This window comes from Carlito syrichta, unplaced genomic scaffold (assembly GCF_000164805.1).
Source record: "Carlito syrichta isolate Samal-C Ts95f unplaced genomic scaffold, Tarsius_syrichta-2.0.1 Scaffold316472, whole genome shotgun sequence".
In the NCBI taxonomy this organism is placed as follows: Eukaryota; Metazoa; Chordata; class Mammalia; order Primates; family Tarsiidae; genus Carlito; species Carlito syrichta.
Window position 1 is genome coordinate 472,137 of NW_007260568.1, and position 27,558 is coordinate 499,694.

Consider the following 27,558-nt stretch of genomic DNA (forward strand, 5'->3'; position numbering starts at 1 on the left):
AATCTTTTGCCTGTACTCTTGTGAAGAACATTGTTGTTCTTTTTTCCTTTTCTTCTGTGTTCAATGCTTTCTTAAGTGTTTCTTGTGGTGGTGGTCTGGTGGCAGCATAGTTTCTTAGAGATTGGATATCTGGGAAAGATTTCAATTCTCCTTCACTGATGAAGCTTAGCTTGGCTGGGTAGGTTGTTCTCAGTTTAAATTGTTTATCTTTTAGAAGTTTGAAGATAGGGCTCCAAGGTCTCCTAGACTGGAGGGTTTCTGTAGATAAATCTGCTGCTATTTAATTGGTCTTCCCTGGTAGGTAGTCTGACCTTTTGCTCTTGCAGCCTTTAGGATTTTTTCTTTTATACCTGCTTTGTTTAGGTGAATTATTATATGTCTGGGAGTTGGTCTTCTTATTTGTTGTCTTGCAGGGGTTCTCTGAATCTCTTGTGTTTGAATTTTTTCATCCTTAATGAGATGAGGGAAGTTTTCTTGAATGATTTCATGAAATGTTTGTTCCAGTGCTCTGTTTCTCTCTCTGCCTCAGGAAGCCCAATTACTCTTAGGTCGGTCTCTTGAAGTGGTCATTCATCTCTTGAAGGTTTTGTTCTGTCTTTTTGATCTTCTTTTGTATGCTTTTGACAATTTGGGTTAGTCCTGTGTTTTGGTCTTCGTGCACTGAGATTCTTTCTTCTGCTTGGCTAATCCTGCTTTCCATGCTTATTAGTTTGTTATTTATTTCCATCACAGTATTCTTTACTGCTGTTATTTCTGGCATCAGCTCCTTCCTGTTTTCCTCTTGTCTCTCCTCAATTTTTTAAATTCTCTTTTAAAGTCTTGATGTCTGGGTTAGTTGCATGTGACCAGACATCCTGAGGGCTCTTCATTGTTTGTGTTCCAGATTCTGTTTTCCCAGTGTCTGATCTCCCAGGTGTCTGTGTGAGACCTATATTCTTCTTTTGGTTTTTCTTCATTTATGCAGTTTTTCCCTCTTCCTACTTTTTCCTTCCTTCCATGTCACTGTCTTCTTTCATTCTGTTATTCAGGTGTGGAGGGGTTGTTTTTTACTTCTGTTTGTTCAATCTCCTATTCTTTTTTATATATGTCCTCTTACTTTGTCCAATTCTGGAGTCACACTGTAGGTTGGGGTTGGTCCTTTTTGGAGTTTTGAGATTTACTTAAGGGGGGAGCTGTGATTCAAAATCAATCTGCAGGTCCTGGTATCCACCAACAGGTGTATGAATATTCTGAAACCCACTTCCCACTGCCTTGGAATCTGTCCGTGCAGTGGGGTTGCAGGTTTACTCCCTTGAATCACCAGTAGGGGGTGTTATCCCTTGCTACAGATGATCTTTATCACAGCTGCTTGCCCACCCCTAAGGGGAGGGAGATGTTGCTTGGAGGCACACAGTAGGAGACCCATGGCCTGGCAGGACGTCCAGTGGTAGTAGACCTCAGCAGATCTTGCTCACAGGGGCTTCAAGGTCTGAAGTCATGGATTGCCTCAGGCATGGGTCATGTGATGTGTAATGGCTGCCTTGGCCGTGGTGGCTGTGGCTCACCTCAGGCACTGATGGTCCAGTGTGCAATGGCTGTTTCGGCGGTGGTGGCGGCGGCTGGCCTCAGGCACAGGCGGAGTGATGTGTAATCAATTTCTAGTTCTTTTAGAAAGCACCATAATGTCTTCCAAAGAGGTTGCACTAGTTTGCATTCCAAACAGCTGTGTAGAAGCTTTCCTTTTTCTCTGCATCCTAGCCGGCATCTATTGTTGTCTGTTTTATTAATGATGGCCATTCTTACCAGGGTTAGGTGGCATCTCAGTGTGGTTTAGATATATTTAAATCCACAAATGCCTCCCATTGTGCTATAATTGCCTGAAGGTTTGTAGCCTAGGAGCAATAGGTTGTATCATACAGCCTAAGCATGCAATAGGCTACACCATCTAGGTTTGCATAAGTACACTCTCTGATGTTTGCACAATGTCAGAATCACCCAAAAAACACATTTCACAGGAAGTACCCCATAATGAAGCTCCGCATGACTGTATTATGGGTTAGAGTACAGTAGGCCACAAGGGAGATTCTCAGAGATCTGAAAGGGGTAAGGAAGGCAACAGTCATTTTCTAGTTCATACATTGTTGCTGGTATACTGATTTCCCTCCTAGCTATAAAGCAGCAGCTAAGCATACAACTTTTCTACCTTCCCCTCCATCCTCCTCTGGCTTCTCAAACTCCAGGTTTTTCTTTTAACTCTGACAGAGGTACCAGCTTCTTCAGGATACCTTCCTAAGCAAGGTCAAAGACCACAAGACTGGGCATAAATTTCAGTTTATCCTCATAGGTTCCAACTAGTACTTGTGGATCCAGCCTACTTGTGATATTCTCTTCCTGTCCATCTGCCTGCCTTGTAGACTCACAGCTTCAGCATCAAAATGCAGAGTCAACAGCCTTAGAGAGACTGTTTAATCATCTATAGAGACCGATTCAACAACTTATATAAGCCAAGTCTCTGTAACAAATTCATATCTCATACTGGTTCTGTTTCTCCATTTGATCCCGACTGATGCAGTGAGTGCCTGATTGGCATAAGATTTCTGACCTGCAGCATGGGGGAGAATTATTTTAAAGCCAGCACTCCACACTCAATCAAACTGTCAGTTCAGTTTGAGGGCAAAATAAAATCATTTTTAAACATATAAGATTTCAGAAAATTTACCACCTCAGGACTCTTGAAAAATAACCAGAGCAAAAAATTAAATATAAATCCCCCCCAAAAAAGTAGAACGAAACCCAAGTTCAGTTCTATTTTATAATCACGTAGCAGATCTAGAAAGCCCCACGGATATGTCTCCAAGAAGACAACCATTCACCATTAATCAGACGATATCACTGAATATCTTGAAATATTATAAATTATATTTATTATGTATTACAAATTATGATACACGGTTGCTAAAGAAAAAAAGTACATGTCATCTTTTGTTAAACAAGTAAACAAATAAAAATGGAAACTGAGAAAAGAATAAAATTTCTGAAGAGAACCAGGAAGAACCAGTGAAAAGAACCAGTAATAAGCTTCTGTGAGCATATGGTATGGCATGAAGCAATCAACAGACTACATCAGAGTATTCTGGAAAAACAATAGCATACATATACTCGTGAAGAAATTTCAGATAAATGAGGCAGCCTACTGAGATTATGAAGTCCTGTATAATTTGTAATTTTATTTAACTTATAATAGATATTTAAGTATAATAATTACCCCATAATTTATTTTTTCTTAAAATATCTCTTGCCATTAATAGGAATTTTGCCTTCACACCAACCTTTCCCTTATACTACTTCTAAATCTAGATTTATATATGAACATTAATTCTTATTTTAAAGTTAATGCAAGTTCCATGAGGCAAAGGCTTTACCTGTACTAACAATTATTGCATCTTTAATTCCCAAAGTCTTGCCTACCACATAGTCAACATTTGATAGATATTTTTTGATATTAAAATTTTTTAACTTTAAAAATTCAAGAAGGTTTAGTTTGGTGTTTAGACATCAGTGGCACAATCTGATTTTTAAGAGACAATTGACCATGTATGATTAATGAAAATAAACTTATGTCTCTTGAGAAACACACACTTAAAGTTCCAAATAACAATCCCAATTCTTAATATATTTTTCAACTTACTTTTGAATTTTGCTTCTAAAATTCTGTTTTTGAAAATAAAATAAGGCATTCGAAGTTCAGAAACTCTCTTATGTACATTTCTGTTTCTTTTAATTCTGTTATATTTATGTAAGTAAAATTTGTCATTTTATAATATAAATGTCAGTAATTATTTCTAGGAAGTGAGTTGAGGAAAAATGTATTTCCTCATGTGCTATAAAATATTTTTCCCAGATAATTTTACCAACATATATCAATTTTTAAAATTAGAGAAAAAGATTAAGTGTAAGGCCTTTTTTTCCCCATGAAATGAGAAACTTCCACATATTATTATGAACATATATTTACATTATTATATTAAATAAAATTGCAAAGGTTGTAATACAGTATGAACTTATGCTTTTTTTGTTTGTTTGCTTTGTTTTTGAGTTGGAGTCTCACTGTGTCACCCAGACTGGAGTGCAGTGGCCGCTCCCGGCCACCGCAGCCTCGACCTGCTGGGCTCCGGCGATCCTTCTGCCTCAGCCTTCCGAGTAGCCATAATTTCAGGCATGCGCTACCACGCCTGGCTGATTTTTTGATTTATTGTAGAGATGAGGTCTCGCTGCCTAGGCGGGTCTCGAACCCGTGGGCTCAGGCAATCCACTCACCTCAGCCTCCCAAAGGCGCAGGATTCCAGGTTGAGCCACCGAGCCCGGCTTGAACTTATGTTTTGAAAATGTGTGTCTGTGTAGATATTTGCACCTGCATTTATACAGAGGTACTTTTGAGTTCACTTGGGAAGTGGAGATTATAGTTGGAGGATGAAGGGGAAAGGTAGATTTAGACTGTACTATTTTTCTTCTCATTTCTTGTTTTTAATGGTCATAACTTCATTTTCAATACAGAAACATTAAAAAAAAAAAAAAACCTACCCCCTAATGCCTTTAAGAACACCCTTCCAGCAGTTCTCTTATCTTTCTCCCTCGTGAGTTTCTCCACAGAATCACTCCCTTCAGCTATTGTTTTGCCAATATTAGAAACAAAGCAAAACAAACAAAATGAAGGAGCAAACAAAATAATATTTCTTTGACTGTACTTTCTGCCAGCTACTGTTCTATCTCTCCCTTCACATCTAAACCTGTCACAAGGTCTTTTCATTTCCCCCAGTTACTGTCTCCAATTCTCTCTTGAACCCACTGCAATCATGCTCTTGTAATCCTCCCCCATTTCCTCCAACTGTTCCTGTCAATGTCAATGACGACCTCCAAGTTACATCTTATGGACAATTTTCCAACCCATCTGACTTGTCATGTCAGCAACATTTAGCACCATTAGTCATTCTCCCTCCTTCCTTGAAACATTTCCTTCTCTTGGTGTCCAAGATCCCACACTCTTCTGGCTTTCTTCCTGCACACTGGCCTCTTCTCAGTCTTCTTTGCTAGTTATTTCTCATTCCCCCAATCTCTCAGCCTAGCTCAGTCCTTGAAATCTTCTTCTGCATGTGATTTTTCCATGATCTCATCTAACCCTCTGGTTTAAATATCAATTACGTGTTGATGATTCCCAAAATTATATCTCCAGTCATTCTAGAATAACTTTTCTCTCAAAATATTTATGAACCCCATCAATCACACTCTCAAACCATATTTAAAACATGGTCATTTCTTACCTCTAATGGTAGAACTTTGGTCATCATTCCCTTAGATGGTTCTAGTAACCTCAAAATTGGTGTCTTTGTTAGGGACTTTGCAGGTATAGTCTATTATTCATTCAACAGGCATATGCATCAGACTTCTTTTATTTTTTTTAGAATGAAGGATTTATTGAGAGGACGGAAAAGCTCCCACAGTGAGAGAGGACCCGAGGGGGTTACTCCAGACTTCTGTATAAAGACTTCACTGACCCCCAGGCTACTAAGAGTAAAAATCAAAAGTCCCCACAAAGCTTTAACCTCTCCTACATCCTTCTAGCCCTTCTCTCCCTTTGTTCTTCCCAGCTTTTTCTGCTCACGCTTCACTGACTTTTACTGTTCATTGTCTGCAGCAGGCTCTTTACTATTCTAGGACTTTTACGTTCCCCAGACAAAAGTATCATTCATTCCCTCTCCTCCTTCGAGTCTTTGCTCAAATATCATTTTCTTTAAAAGTGCTTCCCTGGTTAAAATATTTAAAATTGAACTGTTCTCTTCACCTCACTCCTGCATTTTCTGTCCTCTCTTGATTCATATTTCTTCATAGCACTTATTATCATTTAATACCATATAGCATTCATTTTTTGTTGATTATCCATTTCATTTCTCCGATATAAATTACAGGTAGTAAGAAATTTCCATTTTGTTTATAACTATGTATTCTAGTATCTAGAACTGTTGTTTATGATATAGTAGGTTATTAAATCTTTTTCAAGTTAATTAACACATCAATGAAAGAACGTCCAAACAATCATGCTAGAAAGAGTCAGAAGCAAGTACTGCAAACTGATGAAGTCCAGAGCCAGTCAACTAGGAGACAGAAAGAGAAATGCAAGAGCTGTAGTTCAAAAGAAAGCTGGGAGCAGTTGAGCTAATGTCCACAGTAAACATTAATGGGCCAGCTTTGATGCAGTACTTGGGTAGTACTGGGTAGAATGATTTTGTTTTAAAGAGTCAGTGGTGGGGGATGTTTTTATATTATTTATGAATGACAAGAACAGCTATAAATTCCAGTTGTAAAAGATTTTAATTCCTTTTGTCAGTGGTGAGACTTGCAATAAAGGACATCATATCTAGCACAGGCACATCTATTCTTTCAATTTTTATTCTCACACATGCTTGTTCAAGTATTCTCATACTTTTCCCATATTCCACTATCAAGTCAACTGTTCATCTAAACATGAGCACAAGCATGAATATTTTTTATTGGTCAATTTCACTTTTTCCTTTTACCAGCATGTGTCTTCTTTTACAGCAAGGCTATCTTCTCATTAATTCTTATAAATCATCTATCTTTAGATGATTATAAATCACTCATTTCTAGATTTATAAATTACAGGTTGGGGACAATTTACTCCCTCTATTCTAAATAAATTTTGCAACAAATTTTGAAAATTTCATGTTTCATGTAGATGCTTCCTAATATATAACAGTTGCACAAACACATACAAACTTACCCTGTATTTACTAGATCAAGTTACACCATTAAAATAGTAGATGAAACAGAGGTGGCATACCATACGACTGTCATTCAAAGAAAGGAAGAGGAAAAAAAGAAAAGAAAACTTTTGAATTTTTGAAACCTTTGGTAAATTACAAAATAACTTGCCTGGGCTCAGTTCTTCATTATAGCTGATTAAATGATATTGGTGTAATAAGTATAGATATTTTAGTTGGGATAAATTAACTTTTTTCTTTGGGTTTAGAAACTTGCAGAGGGCAGGGGTGAGTAGGAATAAGAAGCAATTAAATAGTATTAAGTTTATAAATGCTAAGTATAATGAAATTTCTATTTGATTTCCCTTAGCACGTGAAATGTAGAGGAACAATTCCATCTAAGAAACAGATTTTTGAGAAATTATAATCAACCTTTACCTGATCCTGTTCATTCCATAAAGTAGATAAAATATAACAATGAGACAGCAATGCTCCTGTAAGAAATATTGTTCAATACTTTATTACCCAATTGAGAGAACAGATGTAAAAGATTGCATATAGCATCATGTTTTATAGCTTAAAAGCAATTTCTCAAAAATAAAACAAATCTATAGAGAGAGAAAGCTTAAAAATCATATCTATCATTCACTTTTGCAAAATCAATTTCCTATATGAATAGGAAAAGTAGCATGGTACAGTAGCATCTATTTAAAGTTAAAACTATGTATAATTTTTAACAGTTAGTTCAGCCCACAAGATTAACATTTTTAAAGATGTGATAACAGAGTATTGTTGCTTTTCAATAAAATACAAGTTTCCCCAAATCTTTCTATATATTAATAAATAAGCTGGCAGTCGCACTAAAATGTTATTTGGTAGCCTTGCTCTTTGACATTTGTTGATCTTAGAACCTGAATACAACCCCTCAACAACATAAAGTAAAATCAATAGATGCTATAGTACATCACATATGTATTCAAGTTTAAATAAAGATGACACCAAATGTTTAGTAAGGTTTCTATAGAATATCATCTATATGATAGAAGCTAGCTCCTTTGGTTCAGTCCAAGAGTATGAGAGGACATGATGTTCAACACCAACTTCAAGGCCATGCGGTGTAAGTCATAATGGGACGCTGCTTTAAATATAGAAATTGCCATATATATGGAATCACCTTTTGATGACCAATTTAATCCTTTAAAAAGATCTGAGTATTTCTTACTTGGAAGTTGTGTCTTTTTAAAAAATTATCAATATCTGAGCAAGCCAAACTCAGTATGCTTACCTATAAACTATGCAGGGAAGGTTGGGGAAAGAAGAAAAAGGCAATGAGGTCATTCCTTTATTTTTTTTTTAATGTACTTTTTTAAGGACAGGATCTTGTTCTGCGACCTAGGTCGGAGTGCAGCGTCACAATCATAGCTCACCGTAACCTCAAATACCTGCGTTCAAGTGATCCTCCCACCTCAGTCTCCAGAATAGCTGGTACTACACATATGAGTCATCATACCAGAGCTACTAGGTATTTTCTGAGGCCCCCTCAAACTTTCATATCTATAATTCTTTGGAAAAGACAACAATCTAAACAAGAATTCACAAAGCCAAGTATTAAAAAAAAAATAAGGATGTTAAAAACCAGTCCACAGGAGACTACAAATAGAAAAAGCTGGGCAACCACTTCAGGTTCCCTCCAGCTGTGGGAGCTTTTCTGTCCTCTCAATAAATCCTGCCTTAAAAAAGAAACAAAAAATAAAAAACTAAGCGGTAAATATGAGCTGAATATTTGAATTTTTTGTGCCAGTATTAAGGAACCAATTGGAAGATGTTTTTGGTGGAGAACAAACTGAATGTATTAGAATGGACCAATAAGCAAGGAAGCAACTACATTCCTGAGTTCCTAGTCACTGTAGCTTATACCTAAGGACTGTCTATCTACCCAAACCAGATGGAAAGTGATTTTTTTCTTTACCCTACTTTTCCCACCTCTGTGAAGTTACTGCTTCCAATAGAGATTATAAGGTAGTTGAGGAGGTTTTTTTTGTTGTTTTTTAATCTGCAATTTATCTGACCCAACATGTGTGAAGCATTTACTTATAAAAACTGTCATTTAGCACTCAATTGTAGTCTTGGTGCTAATGAATAATGCTAAAAATGAATTGCACAAAATGATTTAAAATCCTATCTGGCATTACGAGTGTATAGTTTATGGTAACTACACTGTTCTTGATCCCAGCATCTGAAAGAGAACTACAGCATTCCTGGTAGATAATTACTTAGTTTCAATAATCCTGTTAATGTTAGTCCATTACATTTGTAGAATTCCTTTGTTTTATAAAAAGTTCTGTGTTAGTTTGAATAGCAAGTTGAGTCATTCTAACTAAAAAGGTGACACCGTATGTTTTTTTCCAAAGTTTTTTTTAACTGTTTTTGTTGTTTTATTTCACTTGAAACATATCCATCCACAGATACATATTCTACGACCTTGAATACGGCCACTTGCCACTTGCTTGGGCTGAGCTTATAAAATTTCAAGTGTGGGTTGATTGATTCTTTATCTTAATTACAAATCTTTTCAGACTTTTCTATGTCTATAATATTATATGATTTTTAAGGAGCAAATGAGAGCAAGAAAAAATAATGTTTAAGTGAAATAAGAGTTAAGTTGAAGAAAACTAGTAAAAAATTCTAGTTAATACAATACAATACAAATGATATAATAAATTTGCAAACAACATATATCATGAGTTATCTTCATAATCTAGGAGCTCATGGTCAATAGAGAATATATAAAATTAACTTCTAACATGGGAAATGTGAAAAAAAAATCATTTTCAACCCAAATGGATTATTTTTTCCTAAAGAATCTTGCTCTGGTTACAACAAGGGGAAAATGAAAATTTGACTATTGACCTTCTGGGTTAACGTGTTGTACTATTATTTAATGATAACCATAAAACATATACCCTAAAACAAATTCAAAGGAACTGAATCCTCAAGAGTGGAAGAGGTCAGATCACACAGGACATGGATTTGTAAAGCCTAATCTATCTTATTTGACAGAAAATAAAATGCTTAGAGACCTAAGATATTAATAGAAACAAATTAGTCACTATGAAATCTCAGCATTTAGAAATATATAAGCAGGGATTCCACTAACTGAAAAGATTTTCTCATTTCAGTGGTGCAAAATGTTACATTTAATACAGATATGAGTCTCTGTTTGATGAAAGAAGGCATAATAGGTAGCAAAGCTCAAAATTCCCACAGACATCATACAAAGAGAACAGATACAAAGAAAAAAATACACATATTTGTGAGACTAATATATTTTAGAGACTAAGAATTTGTCACTCTAATGCTAGGTAAAATGAAAAAGTAGATATTTATTCAATCGACAATTTGTTTAGACAATTTCTTTAGTATTTGTTATTGTGACATTGCAGGTAGTGGCAGTATTTTAATGGGAACAGGCCCTATTATTGTTTTATAATAACTCCAATGAGAAAATGTGAAGAAAATGAAGCCAATTATAAGCTCACCTAGGAAATTATATCTGACACTAATAAGCAAATGCAGCAGTGATCCTGAGGGAGAAGAGAAAAAAAAAATGAAACATGAAAGTATTATGTAAGTATTGAATACCAGTATATGTACAGGTATATGTATAAGCTGTATATGTGAAACTTTTCATAATAAAAAGTTTTTAAAAAAGAAGAATAGAAAAAGAAAAAGTAACCATTAGTTAAAATTCTGTGACCACAGAAAAGATAAGCACTAAGACATTGATTTACCTGATATTTTTTGAGTGTCTGGAATGTTCCAGACACTATGTATATCAAATATCAGTCCCCCCTTATCCACAGGGGATACATTGCAAGCCCCCAAGGGAGGCTTGAAACCGAAGACTGTACCAAACCATATATATACACACACACACACAAACACACACACACACACACCCCTATGGAAAAGTTTAATTTACAAATTAGTCACAGCAAGAGCTAACAACAATAACAAAAAAAGAGAAAAATAATGAAAGGTATGTCAGTGTGGAGACTCTTTCTCCAAATACATTATTGAACCATACCATGGGAAACTGAGACCGTAGAAAGAAAAACTGCAGCTAAGGTGAAACCACCATGTAGGGTGTACACAGGTGAATAAAACACACTTTCTGCTCATAGGTATTTTAAAATCCAATAGGAAGGAGAGATAAGTTAACCAACAATTACAACTTAGCACTAAAAAAGGGTAAAAGGTGGATGCCATGAGAGAACAGAAGGCCTCCTATCCTGAAAGCACCATGAAAATTAGGCAGAGAGAGGAAAGACCATGTGCAGAAAATTAAAGGTGAAATAGGTATTCGAAGGGTGGTGACAGGTGAGTTAAGAAATAAATTATAGGGGCCAGATCATGAATAGCCCTATATTTCATGTTTTAGAAGTATGTAAGAATGTATTAAAAATATTAAACACATAGTGACATCATGAGATACTAATTTTAGAATAACATTTAGAGATATCAGGTATAGATTTGGAGATTAATATAATATTCCAGGTAACATGATGAAGTATTGAACTAAATTGATAGAGGTAAGAAGAGAGAGAATAGATTTGCAATAAAATCTAGAAGATCTTGTGCTTAGTGAAATATAATTGGTTAAGAATTAGTAAGATTCCAGAATCATTCCCTAGTGATGTCATTCTCTTGAATACGGAGTATAAGAAGAACAAGTTGGGAATATTGATGTATATCCAAAAGGTTTAAAATTCCAATTAGGAAAACAAATTCTGCTTAACTTAGCAAAAAAAGATATAGAGATGAAACAATTGGGATAGATAGATAGATAGATAGATAGATAGATAGATAGATAGATAGATAGATAGATGTAGAGAAGGAAGTGTATGGGGTATTTCACAGAGCAGGAGAATAAATGACTATTTAGATGTCAAATACAAACACTAGGGTAAATTCTTGAGTCAAAATAGCAACAATTCATTAAAAGCACCACCTGGGCTCTCCATTTAATATTCAAAATCCAGGAAATTAGAGCCATAAGCACTGGCTGGGAGATTCTGCCACCTATTTCTTGGCAAGGAGCAGGCACACAACTTGATTCATGGTTCCATCAAGAAAGAAAACACACTACTCAGATTGAGTTACTGATGGAGATAGAAAGTATTAATGTATAAATTGAACCTATAAGGTGAAATAATTACAGAGTAAGTTATGCTATACATAGAAAAGTCAATGTACAGTAGGTTTATGAAAAAGTGATCTAGAGTGATTAAAGATAACTGTAAATGAGACAACAAAATTGTTGCTGGAGTTAGGGAAAGGATGAAAGTCTTTAAGTTCAACAAATACGGATAGCTAGCATTAGATAATAAATAGCTTTATATAGAAATATTAGTAGATAGCAACAAACATAGAGGCAAAATTCTTTTTCAGGTAATATAAGAAAGAAAAAAGGCCATTGCCTTGCTAGACTCTGGTGTGGCCATGTACTCTTTGAGCTATGGCTGTCACCACCTCCCCTTCCTTGGGGAGGTGAATCTCCTCTTTCTCTCTCTCTCTAATTTACTTTCTAAATACTTTCTAATCTAACTTCTGTGCTTGCCTCTGAGTGTCAGCCCCCTTTTTAATCTATGAAAGGTGAATAATAAACTTTACTTATTTCTACTTTCTTAAAAAAAAAGAAACAAAGAGAAAGTACCTATTAAATTCTAACTGTGTTAGTAGACAAACCAGATTAAACTTAGGTTTTAAAATATAAACACAGAATAAACAGCCCTTTATGTGGAGTATAATTATACCATACATGTCACTCTAAAACCTAGTTTCCAAGAGAGGGTAATAATAAGATGACACAGTACTCAAATTTTCATCTACACAAGTGTTTCAGAATTTAATTATGAGTTTGCAGTTTTGCAACTGTCATATCACCATCCACCATCCAATTGTAAATTCTGAAGTTCTTTGGATCCACATGTTGAAACAAATAATTCTGTAAAAAAGTATTTGGCACTAGTCCAGACTAAAAGGCATTTGTAATTAAATTACAGCTATACACACAATCAATTAGTTTATGTTATTAACAATGAGCACAAGTTGTAAGCAATATTATTTGTATGGGAAGCATTCTGAGTAATCCTGAAAATAAAAATGAAAAAATATTTTCAAATTACATCTGTTTACTCATGACAAAGTAAACAAAAATTCCACTTCTGGTTGTAGGAGCAGAATTTCTCAGCCTCACTGCTATTGTTGTGCCAGAACTATGCCAGTAACAGTCTCTGCTTCCCAGTTATAAGAGACGTGTCCAGATGTTGCCAAATGTCCCTGAAGGAAGAAAAATCACCCTGGTTGTAAAATACTGCTCTGGAGAAAGTGAAGCCACACTTTTGGCCCATTCTGTTATAAATGAGGGACAAAATTCTCCCAATCTCATAAAAATTCATGGAGTAGCATCTGATAAGTTAAAAAAGTTAGATTCATAATTCTGGCTTTGGAGACTCAGGTTGTATGATATTTTATCATCGCCTCATTTGTCTTTCACTAGACATACACTTTGAAGCAATTGGTAAAATATGCACACTATAGAATAAAGCCAATATAGCCTCTACTCACAAGATTAAACTCTCATAACCACAGTTCCCTTTTCCATTACTTGATTTAAGCATAGAAAATGTGTTTTTCATAATAATTTTAATGTGTTATCCTTTCCAGAATAAAATCATACATTCATTTCATATATTTTTGTTCATCACATTTTTGCCAAAATTCTGAGTCACCTATCCTGGCACACGGATTAATATTTATTGAGCAAGCATTTGTTGAGTAAGTGTTGTATGTGTAATACAGAGACATTTGAGGCATTGGGGATATAAAGATGAATAAGATACACTTTCTGCATTTTAGGAGCTGAAAAATCTAAAAAGGAACACTTTGAGGTATAATCTAATTGCATAAAAGCTGAGAAGGGCTTAATTGCAACTGGGAGAATGAAATTATTTGGGGAAGGAGGCAATATATGAGACGGGATTAGGACAAGGGCATAGAATCCCAACAAGTGGAGGAAGATAAGAAAATTTCCAGGTTAAAGGAGAAGCGGAGAATTGATGAGTATTTTGTGGACTATGGGTAGTTCCAGGCTAGTGCATGAGGGATCTGAGAGAGTGGTGAGAGACGTGAAATATCATATGGCTTAGGAAGACATTTGGGGCACTTGGCTTTGAATGAAAAAAGACAGCCACTGAAAATTCTTGAATAGATGAGTGAGATAATCAGATTAATTACTTCACACAGTTGACCCTCTGGCTTCAGAACTTGTGATGGGTTTGGAAGAAATGTGTCTAGAGACAGAGAGAACAGTGGGAGGTTACCACAATTCTCAGGTGGACATCAACAGTAGTCTAGAAAAGAGGGAAGAGACTGTGGCAGCCTCATGAAGATAGAATGGCTGATTCTTGCTGTTAATGAGTAGGTGGGGATCCAAATTTTTGAGATTTAAAACTCAGGAAGAAAAAATAAATTCACTTTTAGAAGCAATAGTTTTGACCTATTGGAATACTGTCTGTCAGGTGATTGATGTTCAGCAGGTGAAAATTCAAGCCTGGAGTTAAGAGAGATATTTCTCTTGAAATATAGGACTGGGGATTATCTCAAGAGTTTAGATCCTGGGAAGAAGTGGGATGACTTGAAAATACATTGTAGATGGAACAGACAAAAGTGAAAAGCAGAATTGTGAAGAATAGTTCACATAAGGTTTGATGGGAGGAAGAGAAGTCAGGCTCAGAGACTTAGAAAGGTAGAGTACGTACCAGAAAAAACTACAAAATAGGAGCAAAGTTATGGAGTTTTGAATGGAAATCCTCACAGGCTAAAAAGAGATTACTGGATTTAAAGTCAGAAGGTCATAGGTAACTACTAGGAAAGTGGTTTCTCTGAGCATTGAGTGATTTTATAAAAGCTCTTTTATCTTTCTTCCTCATTGCTCTTGTACTCATGCTCTGATATTTTCCCTTGGAGTTTGGAAGAGAGAAAAAAGGACTTACTTCTTTCCAACTCCTGAATTCACCTCTGCCTTCAGTCACATTCCCTCTACTCCTTCTCCAGAATCATGCTCACTCAAGTATTTCCCCCTTCTCACAGTTTCAATATGTTTACCTCAGTCCACATTCCTTTGTCTTCATAATTGTACAAAGTGGTTTTATCTTCACTCTTTGAACCCTGAGCCATAATGCTACTTCTTTACAAGTTTCCATTGACAAATATTCTATAAAGTCATCCACTCAATATATTTTTCTCTTAGCCCTTGGTTCCACAATTATGATATGTTTAAAAATCTGCAATTACTTTGCTGAAACTAGACCCTGTATACTCAGCTATGCCCACTCGATTACCGAACCATTTATTCTGTTTTATTTACACAATTATTTTCAAGACATTTGACCATATCAAACACATATTTTAAAAATATTTCCCCTCTGTGATTTTTATGATCCAGTAGTCACAATTTTCAACAGGATAGCACCAGACTAATCTGGTTCAGATCACGATGGTTCAACTTCTATATAACAAAACTCTGAGTTGTTTTTGAGTTGTCATGGACTCCCAGATTGAAGGTCATTATAACCTGAGCATGACCTTATGAACCAAGTTTACAACAGGCAGAACCTAAATGCTTGGACCAAGGAATGGAGTCTGAATTAATAAACAGATACTGCATGGCAGGATCAAGGATCCAATCAGATTCAGCCCTGGAGTCACCCCACCCCAGGATCCAGTCAGATCATGCCTCTGGGCATCGGTACCACATAATTGCAAGATCCAGTCGGATTGTACCTCATCACCCAATGCTTGTAAAACCTGATCCAGTACCCAGTGTGGGGAGGCAAAATTGAGCATTTCCTCCTATCTTCTAGTCAGTCTACTCACTATAAACTTTTCTCACTGAAAAAACCTGGGGCTTTGGTGCTTAGCATAAACATGTTAGGGGATATTTGGGATAAACTGGATATAGGAAAATGAGTTTGAGAAAACTCTGTTACTTAAAAAAAAGTAATACTTTTCTTCATTGCAGCAATTATAACAGTGTTCAATATGCTAATTCTATATTGAGGATTTACAAAAGCAAGATCATTTGGTCATAGAGCTCCCCTGTCCCTTTTATTCATGTAACCAATTAATCTCTCACCTAATTTCCACTCATGTACTTTAAAAACATTGTTACTACTACAAGCACTGGTAAAAACATCAAGAAATTAGAATCACTATCCCATTTGTAGAAAGAAAAATGAGACCCAGACAGGTTAAATAATGCAACTAGGCTCACACAAGTAGTGAGTGGGAAAACCATGATTTGAGCCAAGATTCCTCACATTTCAAAGTGAAAAAATATTGTTTTCATCATACCAGATTTCATCTATGCCTATGCCTCTACACTTTTCCATGCTTTCTCAAGGTAAAAATTGGCATCAACTACAACATTTAAGCAGATGATTCCAAAATACATGTTGTGTTTCTAGAAATGATTATTCTTGCATATTCAAGTATCCTCACTGTGTGTGTATTCTCTGTGTGCATTTTTGTTTATTTGAGTTGGAGTCTCACTCTGTTGCCCAGGCTGGAGTGCAGTGGACGCTCCTGGCCACTGCAGCCTCGACCTGCTGGGCTCCGGCGATCCTCCAGCCTCAGCCTTCCAAGTAGCTGGAACTATAGGTGCATGCTACCACGTCCGACTAATTTTTTTTATTTTATTGTAGAGATGAGGTCTCACCAAGTTGCCCAGGCAGGTCTCGGACTTGTGGGCTCAGGCAATCTACTTACCTCAGCCTCCCAAAGCCTGGGATTACAGGCTGAGTTACCGAGCCCAGCTATGTGTGCATTTTTATGTCAATTATTTATGTCAACTTTTTATTGCCAATTGTTAATGTCAGTGTTGTCTCATTTTCACTGGCCTAAAACCACATTGAGTCTTTTCAATCCATGACTATCCTTTGCTCTGTATATAAAATTGGCTATTCAGTCTCATTGATTTATTTCTTAAAATACCTTTCATGTGTATTCCTTCTAATTCATTTCCAAAGTCACTCTTCTAGTATGGGCTTTCAAAATCTGTCCTAGTATAATTACAAAGCTTTCATAAAATCCCAATCTTCCCACTTTCAGCTTCTATTTCTCATATCCTGCTATGAGGCAGATCATTTTATGTGCTTGCTAAGTTTAATTGACTCTAGTAGGTTTTAAATTCTCATTCCGCATACAACTCAGCTAAAGGAGTGATTTGCTTTTTTTCTTTCCCTGTAAATCCTTCATAATATCATTGGCCTAAAAAGGCACTGCTTTGCAGCTTCTGTATCTTCTTGAATTCCCAGTAGCAGCGAAGCTGAGTTTTGACTCCTTTCTGTTAGTTTTTAAAGCCTCTAGAAAAAGTGCAGGATTCTCGTTCTTTTACTGCTACCTGGAAGGAGTATTGGTGCTTCTGTTCTCTTTAGAAATGCAAACAAAATTGTACAAATATAACATGCGTCTGATGCAATTCTGAGATGGCACCTGGGATAAAAAGAAATGAACACATTGACCTTAGTAACCCAAGTGTTAAGGGAAGTCAGGGGATTCACATCCATTTGAAGACACAAAATTTTGGTCATGGACAAGAGACATATAATCCTATTACATTTACACAGTTTGCAGTAGACTTTGAAATTCATATTAGCATTCCTGAGGGAAGAGAGTTCTGTAACTCAGAACCAAGTAGCTAGAAGAGAAATTTCTTGCTACAAGTTTTGCAAATGACTGCATTCGTCAATTGAAAAAAATATTACACCCCCCACCCGTGCTCACCCTAACATCCATTTAATCAGTGAACTATATGCTGGGATGTGGATTGGGTATAGGTGGAAGAAATGGTTATTCTGTCCTTTGTATCAAGGTTTATTATGTTAAAAATGGAAGGCTGCCACAAGAGAGCCTCTTTGAGTCTGCAGTTAGTATCATCTTACTAACCCTCCATGCCTTAGGTTTCTCATCTTCTTTAATATTTATTTTTAATTTATCACCAATTTTTTAAAATGTGCATATTTTACCTGCAGCAACCATTAAAGCCACAAAGATAATCCTGCCCTGAAACATGCAAAGAAAATGAAAAATACCTCCCAGAATCATTATTCACTTACATTAAAATGCAATCTTTGCTCTGAATCCAACACTTTACTCTAGAAACCAGGGCCTCTGGTATTATAAAACCCATTTTTGTTATAATCTGAGAATATTTTAATTTAGAGAGTTGCCCTACACTGTCAATTTAATTTCCACATTTTAACCTAAGCTTCCTTTATTTTTACACTTTAAAAAATCATAATATTTAGAAGAGATGTTTTCAAAGTTCCTTAAAACATTTATAATCAATCATTTTGCTATCAGATGCTAATTAATTAGACATATTCATAAAGAATATTAAGTCATCCACTAGTTTATTCTAGTATTGATGTCAGAATTGAGTTAAGAATTACCCCCAAGAGTAATATTTAATACAAAGAATATTGGGGGATAATCATTTTTTCCTATAAGATGAACACAGTTCCTTAAAACAGCCTTATAAAGTTATTGAAAATAATGTGTTTAGATAAATATATAAATCTTCACTTATTGCCTAGATTAGAAACCCCAGTACGCTTATTTGGCAAGAGGGCTATGTCTTCCCTTCTTGAAATCCACAGGAAAGATTTTGCCAAATGTCTTTGTTTATTTAAAAAACAGTTACAATGCTGGGCACGGTGACTCAAGCCTGTAATCCCAGCACTTTGGGAGGCCAAGGCGAGAGGATAGCCTGAGCCGAGGGTTCGAGACCAGTCAGTCTGGTCAACCTGGCGAGACCTCGTCTCTACAATAAATAAAAAAAAATTTAGCTGGGCATAGTAGCACGAGCCTGTAGTTCTAGCTACTTGGAAGGCTGAGGCAGAAGGATTGCCTGCGCCCAGCAGGTCAAGGCTGCGGTGGCCATGGGCGTGCCACTGTACTCCAGCCTGGGTGACAGAGTGAGACTCCAACTCAAAGAAACAAACAAAACAGTTACATCTATGGAAAGGGTACCTGGGCTAGTCTACAGTTGTTTCCTATTTCCTACTAGAAACACCCACAGCTCTTGGCTAATTTGTCAAGTCTTGGAGTAAATAAAAGAAACTACTTCACTCTCCTTCTCAAAAAACCCTTCCCTTCCTTCCCCCACACCAAAAGTAAAATTTTAGTTAGTAATAAAAAAGGCTGTGACTACCTCTGTTTTTGGCTACTGGCTAGTCATGGTTTGCAGTTATATTTATTTTGTTTTCTGAATCTACTGAAATGACTTTTTCTTTGTGATATATGTAGATGATTACAACAGAATAAAACTGAAACTATAAAGTTAAGTGACTAGGACTTCCTTCATCTGAAGAATAAAAGTCCAGTGTTCCAGAGATATCCTCTGTGTCTCTCAAATATCAAAGATAACTGGCATCAGAAATAATATGATTGTCTTGACATTTAAGTATGTTTTTTCTATATTTCTATGTGTTTTCTAGACCAAAGTTGGCTGATGAGCTGATGAAGAATTGATACCTTTAATCTCTCCATGAAGACAATATAACTTGAAAAGAACAGTTTTTAGTAAGAAAATTAGAGTACGCGGGTCTACAATATGAATAGTATCTTCTGAATTTAACTCATTTATTTACTTGCCTTAATTTTATATGGATATGTAGTTCATATGAGTATAGTTTATATAATCTTAGAAAATTATACAAATTCTTAAAGATTATAGTACATATCATAAGTCTTAGAAAAAAAGTTGATTATGAAATAGTGTGTGAAGCAAAATATCCCTCACCAAAATGACAAACAGACCAAAATATATTTATAAATTTTCATTTTTGAATACCAAGTATTATTGCAGTTTTAGAGTTCCATTTTCCTTAGCTTCTTCCTACCTGTTTCTACTTCCATGCTTTCTTTTATAAATAAAGGTAACCCAGAACTTATTTTGAAAGTGGATTATTTTTCCCAATTTTTTTTTTACAGAAAAGCACCTTTGTTTTAAAGAGATTATTTGAATGCAAAGAAAACACAGATTCCTTCAAAACTACTGTGTAAGAAGACTATGCTTCTTATTGTGACAAAAACTAATTAAGGAAGAACAAAAAGATTTGATGGAGATTAGAGATCTGCTTCCTTAGTCCACCTACACATTGTTCAGTGAAAATAAACCAACAAAGAAAGCAAGTACTTCAAGGAAATCAAGGACATCCTAGATAAGATGACTTCGATGTCCAATACCTACTTTATATCCATTATATTGCCATAGATGTCAAGTCTTTCAGCTGATAGAGTATACTCACAAGCTGATGAATAAGGATAAAATACGATCCAAAAGAAAAATACTGAAGAGTTCATTAAGTTAGTTTTAAAATAGTTATTGTGGATAGCAAAATAAAAATCAGTCCATAGACAAATTCACTCTCCTTGTAGAAATGACAGCATCTTCACTTCTCTTTTGTTTAGTACTGAACTGTTATCCTTATAAGAGTAGTTTCATTCGTGAATTAGAATATTTAAGTTTCTTCTTCTTATGCTTTCACTTGCTATAAACCCTAAGCCACCATTTTTTTTTCTTTATTCATGTTAAGCACAAGAGAGTAGGTAGAAAGAACACCTGGGTCTCCTTGAAGTATAAGACTACTAGGACAGTAGAACCCAAAATGCCCAGCTCCTAAGAGATGGCATAGATGTTCAGTTACAGCTGTAATTCTCTGTGCTCATCTATCCTCTTGTTTTTTTCTTTTTTAATTAAAAGGGAATTACACAAATGAATTTGTAGGTGTGATCCAATTAAACAGATCAGCAACATAAACACAATGAAATAAAACAAGTGGCACTTCTGTTTCTGGCAGCATAATAGTGCACAACCCTAAAAGATACTTTCAAATGAAAAAGACCCAAATATTAGATAACATATATATCTTTTAAGTGTGTTGCTGGTCCAAAAGTAAGAAATTCATAAAGCCCCAAACACAAAGGAAACATGAGACCCTGTAAGGTAAGCAAGAAAGGCAAATTTCATCCTAAGGCTTGTTATTGAATCGAAGATCCCATTTTCACTTTTATGGATTCATCATGCACAGAAGGAAAATGTCTAAGTCCTGCTTTGAAGAATCTTTTACAAGTCCTACACTAGAAGCAGTGACAATAAAGACTGCTAGCCCTCAGTCTTTAGGGATGAGCTAAACAGAAATAAACTTACCAAGAAAAGGTGTCAACAAGGTCACTTACAATGCCAAAACACAGCACTGCATGGCAAGAGGAGAGAAAATCCCATGAGAATTTATAACCTCAAGCTGACCTTCCCATGACTTTATGATCTGAGTTCATGCTCCTTCTGTAATGCAAACAGTTCTCAAAGACAAAATTAAACTTAAAGTTTTTCCAGATTGATAGAGTCTCCATGGGAATGGATGAAACAAAAATAGACAAGCCCTTTCTAGCCAAGCCACAAATAATTCCCATGGATACTCCTTGCAAACATAGAAGAACCTCACAGTCAACAAATGAAGCCAGGAGTAGTGGTACATGCCTGTAGTCCCAGCTACTCAGGAGGCTGAGGCAGGAGGATGGCTTGAAGCCAGGAGTGTGAGATCAGGAGTAGTGTACTACAATCACCTATGAATAGTTGCTGGACTCCAGCTTAGGCAACACAGTGAGATCCTATAAGTAATAATAACACGGTAATAGTAACATTATTATTATTCTTTCCTAGGGCTGTCATAACAAACTATCACACGTTGGTGGCTGAAAACAATAGACATATATTCTAGCACAGTTTAGAGACCAAAAGTCTGAAATCAAGACGTCATCAGGGTCACGCTTCCTCCAAAAGCTATGGGAGACTCTTTCCTTGCAATATCCAGCTCTAGCTGCATCATTCCAATGTTCTCTTCTTCTTTGTCTTATCAGGACACATGTCATTGGATTTAGGGTCCACTGGGATAATCTAGCATTGTCTTCCATCAAGATTTTTCAATTAATTACATCTAGAAAGATCCTTTTTTCCAAATAAAGTCACATGCACAGGTAATGGGAATTAGAATGCGGACACATATTTTTGGAATCCACAATGGAATCTACAAACATGCATGAAGAAACATGACTCTACCTGTGAAAACTAGCAAGAAATGCAGACAGCAGAAACCTCTGCACCCACTTATAAAACAGATGAGTCCTCTTTCCTTCTTCCTCCCTTCCTAGTCTAACTTTCAATTCTGGACATAGTTTTTTCAGCTCTTCGCAATGCATACACTTACATAATCACATAGAACACTGAATAAAGAACTTTAAAAAACACATTTTTACCAAAGCATTACATATGCATGGCATTAAAATTTACATAATAAGCAAACAAATAACTACTCATCCCCCAATTTGAGTTAATTATTTCTGACTCTTTTTCAGTTTCTTCTGATGTGTACTTCATATTTCTAAAAAATATGCATATTGTTCCATCAACCAATTCCTTAATGCTAGGCATTTTCAACCGAAACTCTCTGAAAAACAGCACCTCCCAGCCACCTCCACCAAACTCACTACTATTGAATCACAAGGTTTTTTAAAATCCATAATTTAGCATTTTTGCTTTATGACAACATAGTCTTTAAGAGTGAGCTGAAGAAGTATACTCTGACCATACCTCCCATCTACAACTTTTTGTATTTCCTGGAATTCCTTCACTTTTATTTGAAAAGCCTTCTTTGAATTTGGGTAAGTGTTTCTACACCTGTGAAATGCTTCTCAGTTTAATGTTCCAAATCAAACCTGACAAATCCTCTATTCTTTCCATTGTTTGTGTTAAGACTCCTCTATTGACACTTTATAGGTCTTCTGCTCCCAAACACATGAGTTGCTCCGTAGGCCTGTGAACAGAATGTTAATGTCCTCTCTTCAGGTAAGCTACCCAATTTTCCTGATTTAGTCATCTTTGGTGAAGTGCATCCCCCATTTGCTTCTGGACTCAGGATACTTTGAGGATAAACTTTTGAATATTTGCTTTCTGCGAACATTTCATCTTTCCCTAATACTTGAATAATAATTATATATGGGCTTCTAGGTTGAAAATCACTCTCCTGCAACATTTGGAAGGCATAACTCTATTTTCTTCTACTTTCCAAGGGTAAGTTGCTTCATCAAGTATTTAATTAGTACCTAAAGAGTACAATGCATACTGTTGGGTTTAATCTTGACACAGCCTCATTCCTTAGGTAATACTGAAGAGTCTATAGTCTTATTCAAATATTCTGGGTGGGGGATAACAGTGTTTATTTATGATAGAAGGTTTTAGAGTCATGACTTTATCCTATGTGTTCTGAAATCTCACAATGAGCCCTGATATGGATCTTATTCAGTCATTTTCACCCCTTTCAACTTTGAGACTTACAATCTTCCATAATTGGAATTTTTCTAAATGTTGATACTTTTCTTCTCTTTATATTGTATTTTCCCTTTCTTCAACTCTTAACAGTCTGGTGTTCAAAGGAACTGAGGGACTTGTAAATTCTTATTCAGACCTTGCACTGATCCTCCTGATCTCAGTCTAGACCCTCATCTCCACCCTCATCGCTATTGTCCAAAATCCACAATCTCTCTGGTTTTGTATCTCCAGAGACTAAACCTCCAGGCTCCTACATGAACAGGAAGTGATAGGAACTTAACTGTGTGGGGTGAACAATGAGGAACTCGAGAGGAGGAGAGGAAGCTAACTGTTCTTTATTCATCCATTAAAAGCCCGTTATTATCCCCCACCCCCCACAACACACACACACACACACACACACACACACACACAACCTTGCACATCTCCTTCTGCAGAATGTGTTTCTTTTTTGGAATTGCCCAGGTCAAATCATTGTGTTTCTCTCTAGCTCCTATATCTTTACCCCTGCCAACACTTAGCCACAATCTTGTTCTGTAAAGTGCTTTATCATATCTCCATTTACTTTCCAAATTCATATTTATGATTGAGGTTACAGATTACTCCTAATATACTTGAAGGTAGGCTTACTATACCCCTTGTTCTTTGGGATGGTTTTATAAAGGAGATGGATCACATTGGAGATTCATTTAGTGTTACTGTTTCTTATTTTCCTTGATGGTTTTTAAGTAATTTCAGAGAAAAAAAGGGTATAAAAGTCTTTCTTCCATTGTCTTAAAGTTGGAGACCCATCCTAGTACTTTAAAAGTACAAACTGCCCACTAACTGAACACCAGGAATTTTCCAATGCTGGTGTCTGGGAAAACTCAAATAGGTCACTTGATCTGAAGAACTATCTGGCATCCAGCTAGAAAGTCACTTAAATTGAAATTCAAAGAAGAATCCTTTTAGGAGACATGAAATATCTTGTCTTTTATGTGAAAATTCTATATCAGCAGTGTCTCTGCAGAATTTGCTTAATGCCTTTGCAATGAAAACCAACTATTATGCTACTCTAGTATCATAGTAGCAAAATCCAGTTCCCATTTAGAGTTAAATTGTTTGCTGCACAAAGGCGCTATTTTTAAAGAGCTTGATTCAGGTTAGATATTGCTGATCTAGATATTTTATAACAATTTCGCAGCACAAAGCAGACAAAAGTCTTGTAATAACAATATTAAATTATTATAATAATTTTGTCATTTATTGAAGTAAAACATTTTAAGGAAGTAGTTCCTTCTTGTAAATTACACAAAGTCGCTGTAGATTCTCATAGCATCCTGAATGAAACTATATGACCAGACAAATTCATCTATATATGTTCCGACAGTGTCAACATTTCTAGAGTATAAACCATACAAACAGGAAGAGAAATTTAACTCTAAATATTCCTTCCAAAAGAACATTAGTTATGAAACCAGCATAATACAATTGGTCCCACAAGATCTAATTCTGCCACATATACTCCTTTAGTGATAAAGTGGTTCAATTTTGAGAATAATGCACTTCTTATAAAGCTTTTCCTTTCACTAACACCTGGATTATGAATGAAATAAAAAAGCGAACAATTTAATGATTCTCTGAGTGCTTTTCAGAGATTTGCCACACCTTCTAGACACTGATGACAAAAAGCACTACCACTCCTTTCAATAAGCTTATTCATGTCTTCCAGAAATTTTAGTAGTTCCACTCTATGAATTTTATATATAGAATATATGGTAAGTATGCATACAACAATTACATTAAGCCACGATTCCATGATCATTAAGATTAGTCAAGTCAGTTGTTGCTTCATCAAGTATTTAATTAGCACCTAAAGAGTACAATGCATACTGTTGGGTTTAATCTTGACACAGTCCCATTCCTTAGTTAATATCTGACATGCATCTGTAACTTCAGGATTGGGGTATGCGATGACTAAGAACAGATATTTGCTTATGTTGCTTTAGTCCTTAGATGCACTAATTTGGTGATTGTTAAAAGATGGTCTAATATCATTGTTAACTAATGCCAAACTTAAACCCAAACACTAATTATGAATAATCCAATCCAACAATATCATCACTTATTCAAATATAAAAAAACCAACACATAAGAGTAACATGATTGAAAATAGTATATTAATAGAAAAACTATCTTAAAATTCCCTTACCTCTTGTTTGCAATCCCTTTCCGCAGGCTTCACTTGTGCCCATTATTCCCTGCCTGACAGAGTCTGGCACTAAGATACAAGGGCTCCATTTCTGAGGCTTCCACCTGCGATTACAAAGAACAAGGGACTAGAAACTTCATCATGATAAACAAACAAAAGAACCAAAAGAGTTAAATTTGAAATAAAAAAATAATGAAGACAGTAATTCAGTTAAACATATATTGTACTCCATATCCTGCCAATAAAGTAAAGGAAAAAAAAACATGGATGTGAACCAATGTCATAAGATCAAGACCTGGCAATCACTAGGGATGACAATAGTCTACTACCCCAGATTCATGGTTCATGCAGTATTTCATTTTTCTTAGAATTTTGTTCATAAACCTTAGTTGATACATAAAAGTGGCAACAAAAAGTTTTAGAAGCACAGATAAATCTGGAAGGTATAGCTCTTTATGAACTTAAAGTTGTTAAAAAAAAACAATAAGGAAAAATCGCTATGACTCACTGGAACATTAGAGAATCAAGCTTTGAACATCTGAAAGTTTGGGGTGCAAACCTTTACACTTAATCTTTTGCTTCACCTATTTTATAAGGTGCTTTCTAGGATGTTTGAAATAACTCAAACATCTCAATAGGTTATAGAATAAAAGGTGAATGGTTACCATAGACCTATCTTCTCTGATAGTTCATCTTAGGGAAGAGGAATGGATCCGCTGCTTATAAAAATACCATGATTTCTATTCCTTAGAGGAAACAGTATCTAAGGAATTTCCTGGTTTTCCATGTCTTTTCTTTCCCAGACCAAGAAAACTCTCTATTTTTATGACTTACAGGGCAGACTACAACTTGTGTCCTTAAACCTGTTTTATTCTAGAAGACCCAAGCCCTAAGTGTAACCACAGATTCTGTTCTTTCATTTAGTATATTTTTGTACCTCTTCATATGAGCCAATATTTCTGATGAAAGAACTACTTCAAAAAATGAAATAGGAACATAAAGTAAAAACATCATTGACCTTATTCAAGTAGCCTTCATAATGGAAATAACTGAAGAGCTGGAGGAAAACCAGGAAACTGATAAACAGAAAACTTGTCACATTGAAAGAAATCACCTATTAATTTTAAATAGTTGTAAATTTACTTTGTACATGCAGACTCATTTCACATAATTTCAAAACAGAGAAGCTAAAAATGATAAGAGATTTTAGTCCAACTTTTCAAAACAGAGAAGCTAAAATGGTAAGAGGTTTTAGTCCAACTTTTCAACTAAAACATTATCATTCATTCAGATTCCTTGAATTGAGTTTGCATAGGTTTTCTTGGCCAAAAATGAGACCGTGGAGATCAGTCTCCTTTAGCTTGTTGCATAGACTGAAAGGGCAGGAAGAAATTTTTAGAACTTCCTTGTTGAACTTTCAATCTCAGGATGATAAACTTGGACTCACAGAGATGTGTTCCAGATTGCATAAGTCAGGGCAGGCCAGTTGTCAGTCCTGAGTCTCTGGATGCTCAGTCATAGCCCCTTGGCCATACCTCATTGCCAATTCTACATAAGGAAAAAAGGCTTTCATGTTGTCTCACTTAATGTGATGGGAGAAGTTCAAATTCACAGGACAAATTAAATAGGCATTTTGGTTCTGTTTTAATTTAGAGAACATGTCACCTTAATGGAGTTAAAAAGAAGAATCAGAAGATAACGATAAAAGCCTATGTTAACTTGCTTCTTATAACTTCCTCTCTAACATACTGATGAAGTGGAAAACAATATCTAAGTTGGAACCATACTGCTCCAAATTCAAGGATTTCTCACTAAGGAGCAGGGAATCACCCTGATAACTTGGATATGTTTTGAATTATGTGTTAGGAGAAATGCTACAATAATCCAATTCGTACATAGTAGAACTGATTTCTAGGGACAGTGCAGGAGGTCAATAATAAAAACTAGTTCAAACATGAGTGACTAAATTGAAGTGCAATACGAGAGAAAAAAGAGTAGATGATAGAATGAAAGATCCCATTAATAGTTTCTAGAATATTATCTGATTATAACAGCCCTGGGTTCATAAAAATGTCTAATAATATTTGATTTGGCTAATTTTTTCACTCGGATGCCTTCCTTGAGAACTCTTTTGCTAGGCTTGGAAGTTTAAATAT

At 35.6% G+C, this 27,558-nt stretch overlaps 1 protein-coding gene across 1 annotated transcript in view; it reads right to left on the reverse strand.

Moving 5' to 3' along the window:
• The window catches only part of THSD7B (thrombospondin type 1 domain containing 7B), a 363,632-nt gene extending 338,131 nt beyond the window's left edge, over positions 1 to 25,501 (reverse strand). Inside the window, exon 1 of the mRNA XM_021707254.1 lies at positions 25,403 to 25,501. Coding sequence (XP_021562929.1) covers positions 25,403 to 25,445 — 43 coding nt within the window. The 5' untranslated portion in view covers positions 25,446 to 25,501. The remainder of the gene's footprint in view (positions 1 to 25,402) is intronic.
• Positions 25,502 to 27,558: the final 2,057 nt, after the last annotated feature.